General features: G+C 44.0%; 1 protein-coding gene across 1 annotated transcript; it reads left to right on the plus strand.

Moving 5' to 3' along the window:
• LOC124039076 (kelch-like protein 34) lies at window positions 1-3,246 on the plus strand. The gene has a single exon (XM_046354955.1). The coding sequence runs from the start codon at window positions 93-95 to the stop codon at window positions 1,887-1,889; it is 1,797 nt and encodes a 598-aa protein (XP_046210911.1). The 5' UTR covers window positions 1-92; the 3' UTR covers window positions 1,890-3,246.
• The last annotated feature ends 21,363 nt before the right edge of the window (window positions 3,247-24,609 follow it).

The raw sequence follows: 24,609 nt of genomic DNA on the forward strand, positions 1-24,609 counted from the left end.
TTCTCTCTTTCTGTCAATCTCTTTCTCTCTCTCACACACTTCTCTCTCAATCTCACACTCAATCTATCCCTCTCACTCTCTCTACTTTATTTATGGAGAGTTACTCTCTCCTCCACAGTTCTTACCAGAGTTCTGTTCTTTTCTCCGGCTTCGGGAAGCTGCGCTCTGACAGGAGGCTGTGTGATGTTGTCTTGGAGACGGGAGGCATGTCCTTCCCGTGTCACCGCGTCCTATTGGCCAGTTCCAGCCAGTATTTCTGGTGTTTGTTTGGTGAGAAGATGGAGGAGAGGATAGCTGCTTGCATTAGACTCCCAGCGCTAACTCCTGCAGGACTAGAGACTGTTCTGGACTTCCTGTACTCTGGATGGCTCAGCCTATCAGCTACCTCACTGCCCGTTGTTCTGGAGACTGCCAGGTACCTTCAGGTGGACACAGCTGTGTCGCTATGCGAGCGCTTCCTTAGCGACGGGCTGTCGCTGAGGACCTCATGTTTCTATGCCAACCTGGCTGAGCACCACTTCCTGCCTGACGCGCTGGCAGCCGCCAATCAAATCATCGCCATGGAGATGGCCACTTTGCTACAGGAGGACAGGGAGGGGCTTCTGGGGTTGAACGTCCAATCACTAACGGATGTGCTGGACAGGGATGAACTACCTGGTGTCAAGGAGGTGGAGCTACTGAAACTTACGCTGGATTGGCTGGATGCTAACCAGCCTCTCCCATTGGTCCGCTGTAACCTGCTGCTCAGCCGACTCCGTTTTGGATTGGTTACTCCCTCTGACATCACAACAATAAGCCCTGCCCACACCAACATGAACACGCCCCTGATGAGGAGTAAGGTAGCGCAGGCGCTGGAGTATCATTGGCTGGGCTCAGCTAGACCAATAAGACAGAGCCGACACTCCTCCCTCAGAGCAGCAGCCAACCACGTGCTCCTAGTGGGGGGTGGGCCCAGCACTGATTGGCCACAGCAGCAGGTGCTCACCTTCGACCTTAGAGACAGGAAGTGGTCATCATTGAGCGCTGGTCTCCCACGACGACTGAAGAACCACTGTGTGTGCTGCGTCGGGGGGTTCCTGTTTGTGATTGGAGGAGGAGAGGTGAAGGGCGGAGCAGAGGGGGGCGAAGGGAAGTCTGTTTCTATGATGACAACTAATTGTGTGTGGCGGTACGATCCTCGCTTTGCATGCTGGGAGGAAGCGGACCCCATGCTGGAGAGGAGATCCCAGTTCAGCTGCTGTGTTGTAGACCATGTCATCTACACTATAGGGGGAACACACACACACTCAGACACACACTCCTGCCTGGCCTCAGTGGAGTTCTATGACATGGCAGCAGGTCATTGGCGGAGAGGAATTTCTCTGCCCCGCCCCCTTTATGGCCATGCCTCGGTCACCCTGGGAACTGGAATCCTAATGTCTGGTGGTAGCCATGGCAACCAGGACCATACACAGGTCAGTATCCAGGAGGGTAATCAGGGCAACTGTGAGGTCCTCTTCCTAAATATGGTTGCTAGGGGTGGAGTTTGGGAGAAGCGAGCACCGATGTCCATTGGCCGTTTCGGTCACCGCATGGCAACAGTTGCTGGATGTGTCTACGCGTTACTAGGAATGTACGAGCACTACTGCGATATTGAGCGATATGACTCACTCGCTGACCAGTGGACACGCCTTCGCCCAGCACTCATTGGCTCATTCGACTACGGACTGGTGGCAACAGCAAATGGGAGGCTGCTGCTGTTTGGAGGCAGGAAATGGCGGGATGGACAGGAAGTGAGCGTAGCAGGTGTTCTAGAATATGACACAGAGAGAGACCGTTGGGCCGAGATCTGTCAGCTACACACTCCTCTGACTGGAACACAATGTGTTGTGATGGCTCTGTCAGACTAACACAATATACAGGGAGTAAAAATAACATGGCTATATACAGGGAGTAGAAATAACATGGAAATATACAGGATGTAGAAAATAGCATGGCTATATACAGGGAGTAGAAAATAACATGGATATATACAGGGAGTATAAAATAATATGGCTATATACAGGAAGTATAAAATAACATGGCTATATACAGGAAGTAGAAAATAACATGGTTATATACAGGGAGTAGAAAATAACATGGTTAAATACAGGGAGTAGAAAATAACATGACCATAGTGGTTCTTCCTTTAAAAGTTGCGTTGTACTGCCACACAGCTTGAGGGCTGCTGCGGATTGCACGTTATTTAAGTGTCAGCCATTGTTGCCATTAAGGCTAGTTAGTATTAATGCTAGTTAATACTAGTTTGACCACCAGAGGGCATGTTTGAGAAGCATTTGACTGTATTAATATTGGCTGGACTAGAGATTTCATTTTTTTTGTAAGAACATAGTATATGTGATTTAGCTTAATTCATTTGATTAATATTATGGTGTTTCTATTCCAAGAAAAATGAAAAACGAAACCCTCGGGGTTTCCATTAGGAAAATATGGCACTGTACAACGCTGTACTAAGTGACTGCGAGTGAAGAGGAAAATAATCCTAACATTTCTACACCCTAATTGTAGGCTATCCAATACCCAAACGGAGATTCAGTGAAAATTAAAATCTCATTGATTTACCAAGACCAGTCCCCATGCTCAGAGCAGCACGAAACGGTGCTGAAATAGTTGACCACACGCGGGTATAGCCATGTTCAAATCCTATCATAACAATTGGATGACTTTGTTCCAGTAAGAAACAATTTGTTGCCTTCGTTAGACTACTTTATTCTGAAAAATTAATCTGTAAATCTGCCAAGCCTATAAGCAAAGATGAACTGGTGAAGGCCATCAAGATGTTTTGGCTTGAGAAACTGACAATACAACAATGCAACAAATACATTGATCATTTCAGCAAGGTTTTGCCATGTGGTCGTGGATCTGGGGGGAAGTGCAACTAAAATTTAGCTGAGATGTGTACAGTAGTGGAAATAAACATCTGTATTTTAAAAGTATTTTTTATTGTTATTTTATTAACGAAAGCATAAAGATGTTGATGAACATATACTGTGTTAAACTTTAGAGTACTTAAGCATCAAATACATTGCAAGTTGGGTGGATTTTCACACCTACAGTGGCCGGGCTATTAAACTAATCGTGGATAACAGATCGGCTCTCGGAACTCATTCTGCTTCTTTCTTCAATATGCTTTAAATGTCACAAATAATTGAACCCAACATGAGCAGATGAACTTGGTCAAAACATGTATTTATTAAAGACTGTCAGAAAGAATGTTGGTATTTATTTGTTTTGATTCCAAAACCTTTTACGAGTGAATAATCCAATAATAATTGGTATGACACGGCTCTCGGAACACGGCTCTCGGAACACGGCTCTCGGAACACGGCTCTCGGAACACGGCTCTCGGAACTCATTAAGAGGCGGCTTCTATATGAAAATACTTGCAGATCAATTCATTCTAAATTAATATCTAAGGGGTTGTCACGCCCTGACCGTAGAGAGTTTTTTATGTGTCTATTTTTAAGTTGGGCAGGGTGTGATTTGGGTGGCATTCTATGGTCTTTTTCTATGTGTTTGTATTTCTTTGTTTTGGCCTGGTATGGTTCTCAATCAGGGACAGATGTCGATCGTTGTCTCTGATTGAGAACCATACTTAAGTAGCTTTTCCCCACAGGGTTTTTGTGGGTAGTTGTTTTCCGTATCAGTGTTTGCATCTTATGGGACTGTTTTTGTTTAATTTATTCTCTTGTTATTTTTGTATTTAGTGTTCAGTTCAATATATAATATGAACACTTACCACGCTGCACCTTGGTCCTCCACTCCTTCCAACAGCTGTTACAGGGGTGTTTTTTATTAGGGCAACTCTGGTCTGTGAGAATATCTAAGGGGCTTTTATATAATTACAACGCAGGGTTAATAATAATAATAATCGCTGAATAACAGATCGGCTCTCGGAGCTCATTAAGAGGTGGCTTGTATCTTCAATATGCTTTAAATGCCAAAATGTCACAAATAATGCTGACAAATCATCGCTGGACTCTCATTCCATTTCTTCTTCACGTCAACAAAGAAGGACTCTGCGTTTCAGAAACTCACTTTATGTAGAGTGGCTACAGTACACTGTGGTAAATAAAGCCGTTTAGAATTATTTATTTCTGTTTTAGAGGGTGAGAAACCAAAAGCCCACTGTGCCTAATTTTAGAAAATTGTATGTCCGATAGATCAGCGTTCTAACTTCCCCTACATTTGTGTTTTGTTACATTTGTTACAGTTTGTGTGTTTATTTATTGGCGGAGACATTTTATTCTTCAATGCTTTGGCAGGTTCACACGACTTGCGTTCGCTGAACGCAACTAAACAGCACCTCACACTTGTAGATGACCTACTGGTGTATGTTTCAGAAACCGACACCGCTTGAAGGTGGGTGGTTCCTAAAACACAGAGGGGGATAATGATAGCCCATGCCCACGATGAGCTATGTGGAGGCCATAGGGGGGTCAAGGCTACATGTGAAACATTGCGACAGGTGGCCTACTGGCCTCACATGGAACAAGACATGGCACAATACGTTAGGGGGTGTCTAGTTTGCTGCCAGTTTCAACCCTCCAAGCCACTTCACAGAGCACCCCTGCAACGCAAGGATGTGTCTTACCCCTGGAGCTCGATCCAGACCGACTGGGTCGGCCCAGTTGCCAGGTCAGCCAGAGGCAACAAGTATCTCCTCACAGTGACTTGCGCATTCACAAAGTGGGTGGAGTGCCTGCCGGCAACTGCCTACACAGCTCATGAATACTTGACTGACCTGCGGAACCATCTCCAGACTACCTTTGCGTATGCTCATGGACAGTTGGGAGAAGTGCAGAAGGTGACAAGACCTATTACGACAAAAAGGCCTCACACCAGATGTTCGAGGTCGGGGATAAGGTGTGGTACTGCATATACACCAAACCAGCAGGCGTTGCAACAAAGTTCCTGCCCCACTGGACGGGGCCACACGAGATTGTGTTGAAGCTATCACCTGTAGCTTACCAGATAAGAATCAGCAAAGATCGACAAAACGCCACATTAAAGTGGGTCCACCGGAACCAAATCAAGTTGTACCATGGGAATAGAAGGGGTGCCAGCACCAAATAGATAAAAACCTAGCAAAGTCAGAGGTACTAAGAAAATTCTTAAGAAAATTCTTAAGTACACCCTTGCAAGAGATCAGTACGTTGCACCTAACATCTCTGATTTGCTTCCCAGCTACCAGATATACATCTGTTGACACTATTGATATCATCCTGCGCTGTACTGTTTCAAAATAAGAAAACCAGAAAAATATGGGCCATTTTTGTTTACAAAAACGAACAATTTAAATAATTCAATAATCTCCGATTATGCGTTTCTGTAGGATGGAGTTCCTTTGGCTGATCCTGACACGCCCTGGTCAAAACCAACCCAGCAGACGTAATCACGAACGGACCCCCTACGGGAATCGTTCTCCGCGACAACCCAGGACTCCTCATAACTAACTGCAGAGTACACACGCAGAGGGTGTACTGTAAGTGTCCGCCTAGATGCAGAGAATGTGTACCGCCAACACATTCCACCTATGGCAGATTTGAGTTTGGCCGGGGCTGACTGGGCCAGCCAGGCAATTAAGCACGCCCAGCAAAACACTGCCCATATGTTGGCCCAACTCCAAAAGTTCACAGTAACCCAGTCAGAACTAGCAGAGCCCAGGCGAGAGAAACGATTCGTCGGGGCACTACTATCGATAGGGGCAGCTGTAGGGTCACTATTTGCCCTAGGTACCACTGCCGTCAATGCAGTCAGTCTAGCCACAGTCAAGAGGAATGTTAGGGAGATTACTGAAGAGATGCCACTTATCCAGCAGCAGAGCCACAGTCAAGAGGAATGTTAGGGAGATTACTGAAGAGATGCCACTTATCCAGCAGCAGAGGAAGGCACAGGCCCTCAGGTTGCAACATGTGGGAAAGTCTCTCCAGGACACTATTCTGGTGGTCAACACACACGCTACTCTCCTGAACAAAACTATCCTGTCTGTAGGAAAGCTAGTAGAGGTCATGAACCATGACTATGCCCATGTCCAATTGGTTTGATTGTTACTGGAGGATTTTCTCCGAGAAGTTAGCTCTTCTATGGACCACTTGGCCATGAATAGAATCCCCTCATATCTAGTGCCCCTCTCAATAGTGCACAACATATTGACCTCAGCTACTTCAACCACGATAAGGCCATTACAGTCACATTTGGCCTATAGTCTGGAGTCGGCCATCCCAATATACGTTGATGTTGATCATAATGAAGTGGGATTTCTACTGACGCTGCCGGTTGTTGAACTGGAGAATATCTACAGGTTGAAAACAGTTCTCAATGCAGGATTTTGGTGCGACGGTACCCACGTAAAGATTGCCACGCCCCCCGTTGTAGCTTACCAAGAAAACAACCCAGATTTCTATCTCACCCCTAACCTGTTAATGTGTACTCTAACCAAAGATGTCCACTACCTCTGTCCTGGCAAACTGTTTGTCAGGGATAACACTGAGCGTCTTTGTGGTATTAAAGCTATCACCAGCAAAGAACGCTGTAGAGCCAAACTAACAGCCAGGGATGGGGCCACTACCACACGAGTGGAGGTGGTAGGGAACAGATGGTTGGTCAACACACCGTTCGCGTCCACCACTATGACTTACGAACGCCATAACTCCATCACCCAATTGAACCTCCCCAACCAGACTGTTTTTGTTGAGGTACCAGGGGGGGTGATTATTCACATGGACGACCTCGCTCTATACCAACTTCCCGACGATAGGCACAGAGATTGAAATGCTGGACGCTTTTGCTAAACGTTCCCTTGAGTTACCACAAGACATTCAAAACCAAATCCAGTATGAGGGGCCTGCATGGAGCAGCCAGAGCTGTCAGTCTGCATGGAGCAGCCAGAGCTGTCAATCTGCATGGAGCAGCCAGAGCTGTCAGTCTGCATGGTGCAGCCAGGGCTGTCAGTCTGCATTGTGCAGCCAGGGCTGTCAGTCTGCATTGTGCAGCCAGGGCTGTCAGTCTGCATGGAGCAGCCAGGGCTGCCAGTCTGCATGGAGCAGCCAGGGCTGCCAGTCTGCATGGAGCAGCCAGAGCTGTCAGTCTACATGGAACAGCCAGATCTGCCAGTCAGCCAGACTCTTCCAGATGTGCCAGTCAGCCAGACTCTTCCAGATCTGCCAGTCAACCAGACTCTTCCAGATCTACCAGTCAGCCAAGATCTGCCGGATCCAACTACCTGTCTGAGCTTCCTCTCAGTACTGGGCTTCCTCTCAGTACTGGGCTTCCTCTCAGTACTGAGCTTCCCCTCAGTGCCGAGCTTCCCCTCAGTCCCGAGCTTCCCCTCAGTCCCGAGCTTCCCCTCAGTCCCGAGCTTCCCCTCAGTCCCGAGCTTCCCCTCAGTCCCGAGCTTCTACCTCAGTCCCGAGAGGCCCCTCAGTCCAGTGGGGTCCTTGGTGAGGGTTATTAGGCCTAGGTCGGCGGCGAGGGTCACCAATCAAAGGACGCGTTACAGGGGGACTAATACTTGGTTGGAGTGGGGTCCACGTCCCGAGCCGGAGCCGCCACCGTGGACAGACGCCCGGACCCGGACCCTCCCCTATGGGTTTTGGTGTGCGGCCGGGAGTCCGCACCTTGGGGGGGGGGGGTTCTGTCACGCCCTGTTCTTAGTATTTTGTGTTTATATATTTAGTTGGTCAGGCCAGGGTATGACATGGGTTTATTTTGTGGTGTGTTTTTGTATTGGGGTTTAGTAGGTATTGGGATTGTGGTTGAGTAGGGTTGTCTAGCATAGTCTATGGCTGCCTGAGGCGTTCTCAATCAGTCAGGTGATTCTCGTTGTCTCTGATTGGGAACCATATTTAGGTAGCCTGGGTTTCACTGTGTGTTTGTAGGTGATTGTTCCTGTCTCTGTGTTTGTTGTCACAAGATAGGCTGTATAGGTTTCGCGTTTCGTTTGTTGTTTTGTATATTAAGTTATTTCATGTATCGTTCATTTTTTCATTAAAGAACACGAGTAACCACCACGCCACATTTTGGTCCGCTCCTCTTTCAACAGACGAACGCCGTTACAAAGGGCAAATCTGGTTTTAAAGTATTTAAGCATTGTATAAATTGCAAAATTGTCCATTTACAATAGGACTCAACTCTGATTGACCGCAACATCTACAGTGGTACAAATGTATTATTGAATTCTTCAGAAAGGCAGTGAGTTGCTGCGCAACAGCCTTTTCTAAAATTTTTGAGAGGAATGGAAGATTCGATATAGGCTGATTCGTCTTTTATATTTTCTGGGTCAAGGTTTGGCTTTTTCTAAAAACATGAATGCGTTTTTGCGTTTTTGCAGAGCAAACAACCATGCTGACATCCATCCGTGGAGATCAGTGGACAAAGGGCTACACTGAAAAAAGCATGGTTCCGAAGAAAGCTGATAGTTTTGATAGATTCTTAAAATGTGTTTCTGTATGCAGCATTTGCGTGTTGGAGTCACTTTTAATTAATCTACCGTTTCTATCATAGGCCACTGTAATTGATGGGGGCTCAAGGCGATACCATTCTGGTCATTTGTTGAAAGTGCACATGGATCAGATTCAATCTTTGAAGACCGAGATCGAGTCATTGAAGGCAGACCAGCGAATGAACATTATCTGAGTGCAAGAGATACGGGCGACCGCTTTTGCATTGGTCCAGAACCAGTCAGCATTGGTGGAGAGTCAGGCAGAGAATGACACGTTGAAGAGGGTGAGGAACGAGATGGAGTCAGAAACCATGCCAGGCACACCTGTGAGCTCTGGAACTCCACCTCTGACAGACAGAATTAACATACCTGGCGGGTTCGTCAGGTCGTCAGTTCACCCTGACATTTCCATTCCTCTTCTGACAACAGAACTTGATGAACTGCTCACCAGGCACAGCAAGGGCCGTCCGGACCGTTATGCTGTTCTGCAATTCCAAGGATGTGTAACCGATGAGAGATACCATGAGTGGACACAGAATATCAACTGGGATGGCTCCTGAGGCAGACGTGGCTTACCAGTGAACCTCCGGGTGTTTATCATTAATAATGTGTCTCAGAAGTTTCTGTCCATGACTGATGCAACCCGAAAAAGCATTAATTAAAGAAAGAGTTTATGAGTACTTGAGGTCACCGAGAAAGTCTGGACATGGCCCTTAAGTAAGGAATTAGGCATGTTACCATGTTTACTACGTACTGTAGGCTATGTTTACTTGTCAGACTGCACAGTAGCCTCAAACATATCCATTTGAAATAGTAAAAAAAAAATATCGAATTCAATAACATTTCTACCACGGTGTGTTTTGGTTGATGGCCAATATTAAAAACAGTCAAATGCATTTGTGAATTCAATCATTTTATTGTTTAATTGTTAAAGGCTCTTTTCTTTTCACTGTGCTGGAGAATAAAGTAGGCTAATGAAGGCAACAAATGGTTCCTTACTGAAACTGATAGGATTTGAAGCATAACCCTAACTATTTCAGCACCATTTTGCACTGTTCTGAGACAAGCAAGATTACTTAATAAACATAAATATTTTAAAACAGTTTTTTTAATCAAATCAAAATCAAAATCAAATGTATTTATATAGCCCTTCGTACATCAGCTGATATCTCAAAGTGCTGTACAGAAACCCAGCAAGCAATGCAGGTGTAGAAGCACGGTGGCTAGGAAAAACTCCCTAGAAAGGCCAAAACCTAGGAAGCAACCTAAAGAGGAACCAGGCTATGTGGGGTGGCCAGTCCTCTTCTGGCTGTGCCGGGTGGAGATTATAACAGAACATGGCCAAGATGTTCAAATGTTCATAAATGACCAGCATGGTCGAATAATAATAAGGCAGAACAGTTGAAACTGGAGCAGCAGCACGGCCAGGTGGACTGGGGACAGCAAGGAGTCATCATGTCAGGTAGTCCTGAGGCATGGTCCTAGGGCTCAGGTCCTCCGAGAGAGAAAGAAAGAGAGAAAGAGAGAATTAGAGAGAGCACACTTAAATTCACACAGGACACCGAATAGGACAGGAGAAGTACTCCAGATATAACAAACTGACCCTAGCACCCCGACACATAAACTACTGTAGCATAAATACTGGAGAATGAGACAGGAGGGGTCAGGAGACACTGTGGCCCCATCCGAGGACACCCCCGGACAGGGCCAAACAGGAAGTATATAACCCCACCCACTTAGCTTCTGCGTGTAAATCAGCTAGAAAGATGTGTCGGCATCGAGCAATTGTCTCTGGCCCCCTCCCAGTTAGGGGGAGTGATGAGCTCTACAGCAGAGTCTCACAACTCAATCGCTGGTTGAAAACTGGTTTCTGCCCCTCCCAAAAGATATTTGGGTTAGGGTTAGATTTTGTAGATAATTGGCCCTCTTTCTGGAACTCACCCACAAACAGGACCAAGCATGACCTGCTGAGGAGTGACGGACTCCATCTTAGCTGGAGGAGTGCTCTCATCTTATCTACCAACATAGACAGGGCTCTAACTCCTCTAGCTCCACAATGAAATAATGAAATAGGGTGCAGGTCAGGCAGCAGGCTGTTAGCCAGCCTGCCAGCATAGTGGAGTCTGCCACTAGCACAGTCAGTGTAGTCAGCTCAGCTATCACCATTGAGACCGTGTCTGTGCCTCAACCTAGGTTGGGCAAAACTAAACATGGCGGTGTTCGCCTTAGCAATCTCACTAGGATAAAGACCTCCTCCATTCCTGTCATTATTGAAAGAGATCATGATACCTCACATCTCAAAATAGGGCTACTTAATGTTAGATCCCTTACTTCAAAGGCAATTATAGTTAATGAACTAATCACTGATCATAATCTTGATGTAATTGGCCTGACTGAAACATGGCTTAAGCATGATGAATTTACTGTGTTAAATGAGGCCTCACCTCCTGGCTACACTAGTGACCATATCCCCCGTGCATCCCGCAAAGGCGGAGGTGTTGCTAACATTTACGATAGCAAATAAAATTTTAAAAAATTAAAAAGACATTTTTGTCTTTTGAGCTTCTAGTCATGAAATCTATGCAGCCTACTCAATCACTTTTTATAGCTACTGTTTACAGGCCTCCTGGGCCATATACAGCGTACCTCATTGAGTTCCCTGAATTCCTATCGGACCTTGTAGTCATAGCAGATAATATTCTAATCTTTGGTGACTTTAATATTCACATGGAAAAGTCCACAGACCCACTCCAAAGGGCTTTTGAAGCCATCATCAACTCAGTGGGTTTTGTCCAACATGTCTCTGGACCCACTCACTGTCACAGTCATACTCTGGACCTAGTTTTGTCCCATGGAATAAATTTTGTGGATCTTAATGTTTTTCCTCATAATCCTGGACTATCGGACCACCATTTGGGGTGGCAAGGTAGCCTAGTGGTTAGAGCGTTGGACTAGTAACTGAAAGGTTGCAAGTTCTAATCCCCGAGCTGACAAGGTACAAATCTGTCGTTCTGCCCCTGAACAGGCAGTTAACCCACTGTTCTTAGGCCGTCATTGAAAATAAGAATTCGTTCTTAACTGACTTGCCTAGTAAAATAAAGGTATAATACAATTTTATTACGTTTGCAATTGCAACAAATAATCTGCTCAGACCCCAACCAAGGAACATCAAAAGTTGTGCTATAAATTCACAGACAACACAAAGATTACTTGATGTCCTTCCAGATTCCCTCTGTCTACCCAAGGACGCCAGAGGACAAAAATCAGTTAACCACCTAACTGAGGAACTCAATTTAACCTTGCGCAATACCCTAGATGCAGTTGCACCCCTAAAAACTAAAAACATTTCTCATAAGAAACTAGCTCTCTGGTACACAGAAAATACCCGAGCTCTGAAGCAAGCTTCCAGAAAATTGGAACGGAAATGGCGCCACACCAAACTGGAAGTCTTCCGACTAGCTTGGAAAGACAGTACCGTGCAGTACCGAAGAGCCCTTACTGCTGCTCGATCATCCTATTTTTCAAACTTAATTGAGGAAAATAAGAACAATCCGAAATTCCTTTTTGATACTGGCGCAAAGCTAACTAAAAAGCAGCATTCCCCAAGAGAGGATGGCTTTCACTTTAGCAGTGATAAATTCATGAACTTCTTTGAGGAAAAGATCATGATTATTAGAAAGCAAATTACGGACTCCTTTTTAAATCTGCGTATTCCTTCAAAGCTCAGTTGTCTTGAGTCTGCACAACTCTGCCAGGACCTAGGATCAAGAGAGACACTCAAGTGTTTTAGTACTATATCTCTTGACACAATGATGAAAATAATCATGGCCTCTAAACCTTCAAGCTGCATACTGGACCCTATTCCAACTAAACTACTGAAAGAGCTGCTTCCTGTGCTTGGCCCTCCTATGTTGAACATAATAAACGGCTCTCTATCCACCGGATGTGTACCAAACTCACTAAAAGTGGCAGTAATAAAGCCTCTCTTGAAAAGAACCAAACCTTGACCCAGAAAATATTTAAAAACTATCGGCCTATATCGAATCTTCCATTCCTCTCAAATTTTTATAAAAGGCTGGAAGGCAACTCACTGCCTTCCTGAAGACAAACAATGTATACGAAATGCTTCAGTCTGGTTTCAGACCCCATCATAGCACTGAGACTGCACTTGTGGAGGTGGTAAATTACCTTTTAATGGTATCAGACCGAGGCGCTGCATCTGTCCTCGTGCTCTTAGACCTTAGTGCTGCTTTTTATACCATCGATCACCACATTCTTTTGGAGAGATTGGAAACCCAAATTGGTCTACACGGACAAGTTCTGGCCTGGTTTAGATCTTATCTGTCGGAAAGATATCAGTTTTTCTCTGTGAATGGTTTGTCCTCTGACAAATCAACTGTAAATTTCGGTGTTCCTCAAGGTTCCGTTTTAGGACCACTATTGTTTTCACTATATATTTTACCTCTTGGGGATGTCATTTGAAAACATAATGTTAACTTTCACTGCTATGCGGATGACACACAGCTGTACATTTCAATGAAACATGGTGAATCCCCAAAATTGCCCTCGCTAGAAGCATGTGTTTCAGACATAAGGAAGTGGATGGCTGCAAACTTTCTACTTTTAAACTCGGACAAAACAGAGATGCTTGTTCTAGGTCCCAAGAAACAAAGAGATCGTCTGTTGAATCTGACAACTAATCTTACATTTACATTACATTTAAGTCATTTAGCAGACGCTCTTATCCAGAGCGACTTACAAACATCTTAATGGTTGTACAGTCGTCTCAAATAAAACTGTGAAGGACCTCTGCGTTACTCTGGACCCTGATCTCTCTTTTGAAGAACATATCAAGACCATTTCAAAGACAGCTTTTTTCCATCTACGTAACATTGCAAAAATCAGAAACTTTCCGTCCAAAAATGATGCATAAAAATGTATCCATGCTTTTGTCACTTCTAGGTTAGACTACTCCAATGCTCTACTTTCCGGCTACCCGGATAAAGCACTAAATACACTTCAGTTAGTGCTAAATACGGCTGCTAGAATCCTGACTAGAACCAAAAAATTTGATCATATTACTCCAGTGCTAGCCTCCCTACACTGGCTTCCTGTCAAGGCAAGGGCTGATTTCAAGGGTTTACTGCTAACGTACAAAGCATTACATGGGCTTGCTCCTACCTATCTCTCTGAATTGGTCCTGCAGTATATACCTACGGTCACAAGACGCAGGCCTCCTAATTGTCTCTAGAATTTCTAAGTAAACAGCTGGAGGTAGGGCTTTCTCCTATAGAGCTCCATTTTTATGGAATGGTCTGCCTACCCATGTAAGAGACGCAAACTCGGTCTCAACCTTTAAGTCTTTACTGAAGACTCATCTCTTCAGTGGGTCATATGATTGAGTGTAGTCTGGCCCAGGAGTGGGAAGGTGAACGGAAAGGCTCTGGAGCAACGAACCGCCCTTGCTGTCTCTGCCTGGCCAGTTCCCCTCTTTCCACTGGGATTCTCTTTCTCTAACCCTATTACAGGGGAAGTAGAAAATAACGTGGCTATATACAGGAAGTAAAAAATACATTGCTATACACAGGAAGTGGAAAATAACATGACTATATACAGGGAGTAGAATATAACATGGCTATATACAGGGAGTGGAAGACAACAGTTATATACAGGAAGTAGAAAATAACATGGCTATATACAGGAAGTAGAAAATAACATGGCTATATACAGTGTTGTGACGTGTTATCGTCAATGTGATCACATGTTATTTATCAAATAATTAACTATGTTTATAATTACGTGATTATCTTAATCAGGTAACCATTAACTCAGTAACCTGGGGCCCGATTTACTCAAAGGATATCAGAATACCGATTTCATAGCAGTCACTAATTAATTAATTTGTATAAATTGTAAATCTGCACAAACCCGGATCTCACTAATCATTCCGTACCACACAAATTGAGCTGATTATTTATTTACTAACAAACTAAATGATAACATAAGATATACATACACAAACAGTCTAGGTTATTAGTAGAAAGAGGAGGAAGGGAAGCGCTACTAAGGTACACAGTTATACATTTTGGTAGACAGAAGGTGCTCTTTGGTAAAAGGGGTGAATTGGTCATCAAAAAGAAAGGAGGACCAAGGCACTCTTCATATAATTCATTAAAATGCCTGTATTAGTATGGCATGTTCAATAGAAACAAGGTTTTAAAAATCTGACGCGTTTCAGCTGCATGGCATTCGTCAGGGAGTACAAAGAAATAACACAATATCCTCTTGTGAACAGCTTTTCCAATCAGCCCTAATTTGAAGAGGGAGTGGTTACAAAATTGATTGGACAACACCTAGTAAGCAATACTATACACATTAGGGAAATACTGTACCTATGTTATCATAAAAATACAACTCCAAGCTAGAAGTATGAGAACACTTCGAAAGGTAGTTCTAACCTTAAATATGACTGGGAGAAGTGTCAAGAATAAGAAAGCAATATATTCCATAGTATACTAGAACACAGCAAAACATGAACAACAACAGTATAAACATAGCTGAGAGCAATTGAGCAAAATGTCCACTAGATGACAGCAAATGGACCTATCACGACCCTACAGGAAGGGTGAGAAATCCATATGTTCATTTAAACCAGGGTACTTAGTGGCCTGTAATTTGTAAATCCATATCTTCCCACAATGACAAAGTGAAAACTGTTTTTTAGAATGTTTGCAAATGTATGACAAATATAAAACAGAAATACCTTATTTCCCTAAGTATTCAGACCATTTGCTATGAGACTCGAAATTGAGCTCAGGCGCATCCTGTTTCCATTGATCATCCTTGAGATGTTTCTACAACTTTATTGGAGTCCACCTTTGGTAAATTCAATTGATTGGACATGAACGCCAAGCACCACATCTGGAGGAAACCTGACACCATCTGTAGGGTGAAGCATGGTGGTGGCATCATGCTGTGGGGATGTTTTTCAGCAGCAAGGGCAGAGAGACTAGTCAGGATCGAGGAAAAGATTAACTAAGAAAAGTACAGAGAGAACCTTGATTAAAGCCTGCTCCCAAGCACTCAGGACCTCCGACAGGGGCGAAGGTGTACCTTCTAACACAGGGGTGTCAAAGTCAAATGGACGGAGGGCCAAATAAAAAATTTAGCTACAAGCCGAGGGCCGGACTGTTCGAATGTTCATTGAAAAATTTTTAAATGACGCATATAGTCTAGTGAACCTAATTGAACCTACTGAAAACCTAACAAATATATTCCAATATGATCAGATAAATAAAGCAATATTTTCTTATGGCTCTGTCAGTAATCTTTAATTTTCAACAGACACAAAAGACAAATTTCCTTTATATAAAAATCCCCATAACATGAACATTAAATGAAAGAAACCGGTATTCAAGGCACCATCAGTAGCCTATATTTTCTATTTTAGCAAAAGTGGGCTAAATTTACTTCAAAGAAAAAAACAATAATAGCAATTTTCTATCATCCACTCAACTGAAATATTTTAAAAATATAATTGGATTGAAATACAATAAAATAAAGTGCAAAAATCTATTAATCAAAAACAACACTTTGTTTAAGGAGAAGTAACATGCAGTGAAAACAAATATTAAACTTTAACTTTTAAACTTGAACTGAGTAAAAACTCTAAATATGTGATTGCACAGTAATGTTCACTTGTTTGAGGTTGAGGGTGATACTTGGTGGTGTCCCATCTTTTCCACAAGTTCATCAATGTTCGGGGTAAGGCTCTGAGCTGAGGAAATCCTCAGAATTGAGTGGAGGTGTTCAGCAGTAAGTCGACTTCTGTGTGATGTTTTGTTCAAGTTCATCAAAGAAAACAGTTGTTCACACAGGTATGTGCTGCCAAACATAGACAACGTTTGAGCAGCCTGGATGCGCAGCTGGGGCATTGTGTCGGGAGGAAACGGGCGAACTCCGCAGCACCCACTGCCGCATATTTTGCCCTCAGTGCATCATTGCATTGGAGGTCAATCAACTCCATTTGGAGGTTTGGTGGTGAGCTTTCCACGTCAACAGCAAATGGGTTACCGAGCAGTTCCAACCTGCTTTTTTGTGCTTCAAAGTCAGCAAATCGGCGTCGAAAGTCAGCGGCAAGCATACCTATTTTATCAGCCAACTGTGCGCTCGGGAACGCACTGGTAGAGAGCTTCTCTTTCATGGTCTGGCAGCTGGGAAAGTGGCTCAAATTTTCTTTCCGCATCTGCGTCTCCCACAGAGTCAGTTTGGTTTTAAATGCCTTCACTGTACTGTACATATCAGAGATGACACGATCCCGACCCTGCAGCTGCAAGTTCATTGCATTCAGATGACTCGTAATGTCACACAGAAAAGCCATTTCACACAGAAACATTTAGTCTCGGAGTTGTGTTGTGTCTTTCCCTTTGCTGTCCAAGAACAGACAAATCTCCTCACGAAGCTCGAAACATCTTTGAAGCACCTTTCCCTGGCTTAGCCATCGCACCTCTGTGTGATAAGGCAAATCACCATGCTCCGTTTCTAACTCCGTCAGAAATGCCTTGAACTGGCGGTGATTCAAACCTTTGGCTCTGATAAAGTTAACTGTGCGCGTGATGATGCTCATTACATGCTCCATTTTCAAGGCTTTACCGCACAACGCTTCCTGGTGTATGATACAATGATAAGCTGTCAGCTCACCTGTCGCGTTTTCCTCTTGCATCTTTTCCCGTATCTTCGTCACCAGTCCGCTCCTGTGTCCACACATCGCAGGTGCTCCGTCGGTTGTCAAACCCACGAGTTTTTCCCAAGGCAGCTCCATCTCATTTACACATCTTGACACCTCTTCATACAAATCATGCCCCGTAGTTGTGCCATGCATAGGACGTAAAGCCAAAAACTCCTCTGTCACGCTTAGGCTGGAGTCCACTCCGCGGATGAAAATTGACAACTGGGCAATGTCAGAAATGTCGGTGCTCTCATCCACAGCCAAGGAATATGCAATGAAATCTTTTCCCTTTTTCACAAGCTGCTCTTTTAGATTGATGGACAACTGGTCTACTCTCTCGGCAATGGTGTTTCTGCTCAGACTCACATTTAAAAAGAGTTGCCTTTTTTCTGGGCAAACTTCGTCACAAACTTTAATCATGCAGTTTTTGATGAAATCCCCCTCCGTAAATGGCCGGGCTGATTTAGCGATCTCTTCTGCCAAAATAAAACTGGCCTTGACAGCAGCCTGGCCTTGTGATTTGGCTTTTTTGAACAGAGCCTGTCGAGATTTGAGGCCTCGTTTTAATTCCTCTGCCTTTTGTAGCCTTTGTTCCATGTCCATATTCTTGTTTTTGTCCGCATGTTTCGTTTCATAATGTCGTCTCAGATTATACTCTTTCAGTACCGCCACACTTTCTCCACACAGAAGACACACAGGTTTTCCAGCTACCTCCGTGAACAAATACTCCGACTCCCACCTTGTTTGAAACCCCCGGTTCTCAGTGTCCACCTTCCGTTTTGCCATTTTTGATGGGTATCTGAAAGTTAATTTTACTGTGATGCTGACAACTGCTGTGCCAATAAATATTGAAATGAAGCAGCCTACTGCTCGGTGCGTCACCGTTGCATTGTGGGAAATGTAGTATTGGTGCGTGTAAAAGATCTGCGGGCTGCCGGCTTGCTGCGGTCTGCGGGCCGGTTCTAATAATAAATCAAGATCATCCCAGGGGCCGTAAAAAACCTTCTCGCGGGCCGGATGTGGCCCGCGGGCCTTGACTCTGACATATGTGTTCTAACAGGACAACAACCCTAAGCACACAGCCAAGACAATGCAGGGGTAGCTTTGGGACACGTCTCTGAATGTCTTTTTTAAACTTTTTTTATTTAACCTTTATTTAACTAGGCAAGACAGTTAAGAACAAATGCTTATTTACAATGATGGCCTACCGGGGAACAGTGGGTCAACTGTCTTGTTCAGGGGAAGAACTATAGATTTATAGCTTGTCAGCTCAGGGATTCAATCCAGCAACCTTTTGGTTACTGGCCCAACACTCTAACCACTAGACTACCTGCCGCCTGCCGTCTTTGAGTGGCCCAGCCAGAGCCCAGACTCGATCCTGATCGCACATCTCTGGAGAGACCTGAAAATAGCTGTGCAGCAATGCTCCCCATACATCCTGACAGAGCTTGAGAGGATCTGCAGAGAAGAATGGGAGAAACTCCCCATATGCAGATGTGCCAAGATTGTAGCGTCATACCCAAGAAGACAAGGCAAAGTACTTAGTAAAGGGTCTGAATACTTATGTAAATGTGATCATTCCGTATTTTTTTTCATATATATTGGAAGAAATAAAATAAAAATGGGCTATTGTGTGTAGATTGATGAGGGGAAAAAATATTTAATCCATTTTAGAATAAGGCTGTAAAATAATCAAATGTGGAAGAAGTCAAGTGTTCTGAATAATTTCCGAAGGCACTCTATCATCAACATTTCTCTATCAAATGAGATAAACAGCTAACCCAAGTTGAATTTGATTCGTAAATGTGGGCTCAAATTATTGTTAATATTCCAATTCTCTAGGTCCTCCATTCCCAAACCTGAAGCCCCCTGTCCCCAGCAGGAAAGACCATGAAGAAGTGTTGGCTTCAGGTGCAACTTCCTATTGAGGACATTTAAGATAACTCAATGTCATATTAAGAGTTACTGACCTGAAAAGAAGCATATACAGGCAATCTATCAAATGTATTTTATAAAGCCCCTTTTACATCAGCATATGTCACAATGTGCTTATACAGAAACCCAGCCTAAAACCCCAAACAGCAAGCAATGCAGATGTAGAAGCATGGTCGCTAGAAAAAACTGCCTAGAAAGGCAGGAACCTAGGAAGAAACCTAGAGAGGAACCAGGCTCTGAGGGGTGGCCAGTCCTCTTCTGGCTGTGCTGGGTGGAGATTATAAGAGTACATGGCCATTAAGGCCAGATTGTTCTTCAAGATGTTTAAACGTTCATAGATGACCAGCAGGGTCAAGAAATAATCACAGTGGTAATAGATGGTGCAATAGTTCGGCACCTCAGGGCTACATGTCAGTTGGCTCTTCATAGCTGAGCATTTAGAGATTGAGACAGTAGGTCCGGTAGAGAGAGACAGGATCAAACAGCAGGTCTGGGACAAGGTAATACCTCCGGTGAGCCATAAGCAGGTCAGCGTTCCATAGACGCAGACAGAAACAGCAGAGACTGGATCAGCAGCACGGCCAGGTGGACTAGTGACAGGGATAGCCTAGAGTCATCAGGCCAGGTAGTCCTGAGGCCAGGTAGTCCTGAGGCATGGTCCTACAGCTCAGGTCCTGCATCCTTTGTTTAATTTGTGTAGACTAAGCCTTAGAGGTTTTGTAACTTGATTTAGCGTACTTGTCAGTCCAGATCTGAAATTCTGATATCCTTTTAAGTGGACACTGTTTGTTTTTTTCCAAAGAATGTCCTACTACAAGGATGTGGCCAGGTTGACACTTCCAAAGATAATCACTGACTGTCCTACTACAAGGATGTGGTCAGGTTGACACAATAACACAGATCACACACACCTCATATTGTGAGGGCAAGTATGTTGAACAGTTGGGAAAATGAAGTCTTCTGCATGGTTGCCCACACACACACACACTTAATTTAGGTTAGTGTGTATTCAAGGCTTTGTCATTAAAATAATATGGTGTCTATCTTTCAGATCTGCCAACCAGGCTCGCAGGGTGACAGGTAACCGTGCTTCCACTATGCTGTTCCAGGCCTGGAGTGGCACGCTGGAACTTCCAGAGGCTTGTAGACCTGAAGCAGTGTAATGTGGTAATTATCACACACGTACGTATACACACTCACTCACTCACTCACTCACTCACTCACTCACTCACTCACTCACTCACTCACTCACTCACTCTGTTAAGTTGTAGAATAATTTTCAATTAAGAAAATTGTTTCCCTCTCTTTTAGGTCTGACACCCCTATTAGCTCAACCACATCCCTCACAGCGGCAGTTGTCTGCCCCTGCACCTACTACATCGGCTGCGACAGGTGATACAGGTAATTATCACATGTACATGTAAACACACATGCATACTCTCCCTCACTCGGGGCTCCCTCAATGTGAACAAGAGTCAATCACCACCATCCGGAGACACCTGAAACCCCACCTCTTTAAGGAATACCTAGGATAGGATAAGTATCCCCCCCCCCTTTAAGATTTAGATGCACTATTGTAAAGTGGCTGTTCCACTGGATGTCATAAGGTGAATGCACCAATTTGTAAGTCGCTCTGGATAAGAGCGTCTGCTAAATGACTTAAATGTAAATGTAAATGTAAGACAAAGGAGCTCATCGTGGACTACAGGAAAAGACGTGCCGGACAAGCCACCCATTAACATCGACAGGACTGTAGGGGAGCAGTTTCAAGTTCCTTGATTTCCACATCAACAAAAAACTATTGTTACAGGAATTAAATTCCTACTTGTTTTAATACCCAATTATATTAAACACTCTGTCCACTTCTAAGAATTTGTAAGACTCTTATTTGCATTAAATGGACAGAGACCAGTCTCAAAATCAATCAGCAGCGTTTATTCTCGAGAGTACTGAACACGATACAGATTACCACAGGTTATAAACTGAAAATGACGTCATTAGTTTTCGAACTGTCCCGTCTCTTCTTCACCCTGGTACAAAGGCAATATCTCAAGCCTTCCCACATCGTCCCACACCAATGTAATATAATTTATGACCGAGCCAAGGTCTTCCTGTGTAGATAAGCATTCTAGCCAGTCTGACGATAAGTTCATTAATGTCACGTTCTGACCTTTATTTCCTGTGTTTTGTATTTAGTTAGTATGGTCAGGGCGTGAGTTGGGTGGGCAGTCTATGTTTGTTTTTCTAGGTTTTGGGAATTTCTATGTTTCGGCCTAGTATGGTTCTCAATCAGAAGCAGGTGTCATTAGTTGTCTCTGATTGAGAATCATACTTAGGTAGCCTGGGTTTCACTGTGTGTTTGTGGGTGATTGTTCCTGTCTCTGTGTTTGCACCAGATAGGACTGTTTTAGGTTTTCTCACGTTTGTTGTTTTTGTTAGTTATCTCATGTGTAGTTTCTTTATAAATTAAAGAACATGAATAACCACCATGCTGCTTTTTGGTCCGCTTCTCTTTCACCAGAAAACCCTTACAATTAATTTCTACCAAGGAACAGACAGTCATTGTTCTAATTCTTGATTATATTTACACACATTATATTCAGTACTAGGATTAAAAGAAAATCCATACATCTATACAGTAACATAATAGTATTCTGATTAGTCAGTCCTGATTGAAATGTATACATAATTAGTCATTATTGATCAAAAATCCCTTAACAACTATCATGGTCCAAACACACTAAGACAGTCTTGAAGAGGGCACAACAACCACTTTTCCCCCTCAGGAGACTGAAAAGATTTGGCATGGGTCCCCAGGTCCTCAAAACACAGCTGCACCATCAAGAGCAATCCTGACCAGAGTAGGAAGGGTGTGGCTTTTTGATAATGATCAAGAGCAGCTGCTTACTGATTGGGCCTATTAAGACTGACCAAGCAGAGATGAGTGGCTGACAAGGGAAAATAAAACGCAACATGCACACACACTCCCTCTGTCACACACACGTTATCACCAATGTAAATGCATTGTAATTACTTGTTTATTTTATGTATGCTCCATTTTATTTTAGGATTAGAGAGATCTACTCCTTCATATCCATTATCTATATCTACTTAATTACTCTAACAAATAAAAATCCATTTCAATTACAGGTTGTAATGCAACAAAATAAGAAAAACACCAAGGGGGTGAACACTTTTACAAGGCACTGTATACACTACAGTTCAAAGTTTGGAGTCACTTAGAATTTTCCTTGTTTTTGAAATGAAAGCAAAAAAAAATGTCCATTAAAATAACATCAAATTGATCAGAAATACAGTGTAGGCATTGTTAATGTTGTAAATGACTATTGTAGCTGGAAACGGCTGTTTTTCATGGAATATCTACATAGGCGTACTGAGGCCCATTATCAGCAACCATCACTCCTGTGTTCCAATGGCCACGCTGTGTTAGCTAATCCAATTTTGCCATTTTAAAAGACTAGTTGATCATTAGAAAACCCTTTTGCAATTATGTTAGCAAAGCTGAAAACTGTTCGTGTGATTAAAGAAGCAATTAAACTGGCCTTCTTTAGACTAGTTTTGTATCTGGAGCGTCAGCATTTGTGGGTTTGATTACAGGCTCAAAATGTCCAGAAACAAAGGACTTTCTTCTGAAACTCGTCAGTCTATTCTTGTTCTGAGAAATGAAGGCTATTCCATGAGAGAAATTGCCAAGAAACTGAAGATCTCATAAAACGCTGTGTACTACTCCCTTCACAGAACAATGCAAACTGGCTCTAACCAGAATAGAAAGAGGAGTGGGAGGCCCAGGTGCACAACTGAGCAAGAGGATCAGTACATTAGAGTGTCTAGTTTGAGAAACAAACGCCTCACAAGTCCTCAACTGGCAGCTTAATTAAATAGTACCCGCAAAACACCAGTCTCAACGTCAACAGTGAAGAGCCTACTCCCGGGATGCTGGCCTTCTAGGTAGAGTTCCTCTGTCCAGTGTTTGTGTTCTTTTGCCCATCTTAATCTTAATCTTTTATTTTATTTGACCAGTCTGAGATATGGCCTTTTCTTTGCAACTCTGCCTAGAAGGCCAGCATCCCGGAGTCGCCTCTTCACTGTTGACGTTGTGACAGGTGTTTTGCGGGTACCATTTTAACGAAGCTAGGGGTTAGGGTTTGGGATTAAGGTTAGACCAGAATTACCGAAAGAGGCGATCCTCAAGAGGTGGTGACACCTGTTTGGGACTGTCGTTCCATCTTGGGTATCTGTAATGGCTTCCAAGGTTCTGGTCCGAGGCTCCCTATAGCAGAGTCGATCCTGCCAAGTGAATTTAGGGGAGCCCAGCGAGAATGGGACAGGGCCAAGGGCGCGAACTCTGTAAGTTTGGGTGTGTCGGGCCCATGTCGCTGCCCACCCACACACAGGGCTATCCCGGTCTGAAAGCCCTAGCTGTGAACCGCCGCACCGAACCACCACAAGCTTATTTCACCAACACTCCATTGTAGCCACCAGGTTCCTCCAGTCCATTCTTGGCTAAACCCGCAGTAGCTATCCTTGACTAAGGGGCAGGCAGACAGTTGCGAGGAAGCTTGCTGGGAGTGAAGGTGTGTTGTTGGCCAGGTCGTGATACTCTGAGGTGAGAGGGTCTGGCTAAGAAAATTCTGATTGCATAGGGCACCATCTCCTTTTTAAAGGAGTCTTATCCTGGGCATCATTCAGAGGTGCACTCCGCCTCTAGCTCCTACAGACAATGGGGTGCAGGCTCGCGTTGCATGGTCCCAAAGATGGGGAGAGAGGGAGGAGAGGTGGAGAGCATCCATTTGCGTCCCACAGGCAGTTGGATACTACCTTCAATGCTGTAGGGTGAGCCCAGTGTTAGGAGCGACGGACCGGCCTAGATTGCTAGAGGTGGTTCGGTGCAACAACGGCATGATGGTGAGGGTCAAGCAGATCGAGTGTTGCAGAATAGGTTTAGGTTTAGAGTTAGGTTTTGCTTTCTTAATCCACAGGGTCAATCTAAACGTTTCTAGAACATGTAGCAGATCAGAGACCAGGTAGGGCACTTCGCTTGCAGGACATGAGCATTGAGGGGTGCATGCACGAAATGCTGAGTTGTTTTTAGGAGAAATTGTGGTGATTCCATTCCTTGTCGTAGCGGTTGTTCCACCCGTTGCTGGCTGAGTGATTCCTTGAGCAGGTTTTAGGTATAGTCCTCTTGAGAATGGGCCCATCCATTCGTTAGTTGGTGGAAGGATAGTGTTAGGGTTGGGGTTTAGGATACTGGTAGGGCTAATGAATGGTTGAGGTTAAGGTTAGGGTTAGGTTAGGGTTAGGTGTAGTCTGGTATAGTTGTCTGTAGCTGATAGGGTTAGGGATAGTTTGGTATAGTTGTCTGTAGCTGATAGGGTTAGGGATAGTCTGGTGGTAGTTGTAGTTCATTAGTTGATAAGTACTCATAACTCAAATAAGAAGA

The sequence above is a fragment of the Oncorhynchus gorbuscha genome, linkage group LG07 (genome assembly GCF_021184085.1).
Source record: "Oncorhynchus gorbuscha isolate QuinsamMale2020 ecotype Even-year linkage group LG07, OgorEven_v1.0, whole genome shotgun sequence".
Classification (NCBI taxonomy): domain Eukaryota; kingdom Metazoa; phylum Chordata; class Actinopteri; order Salmoniformes; family Salmonidae; genus Oncorhynchus; species Oncorhynchus gorbuscha.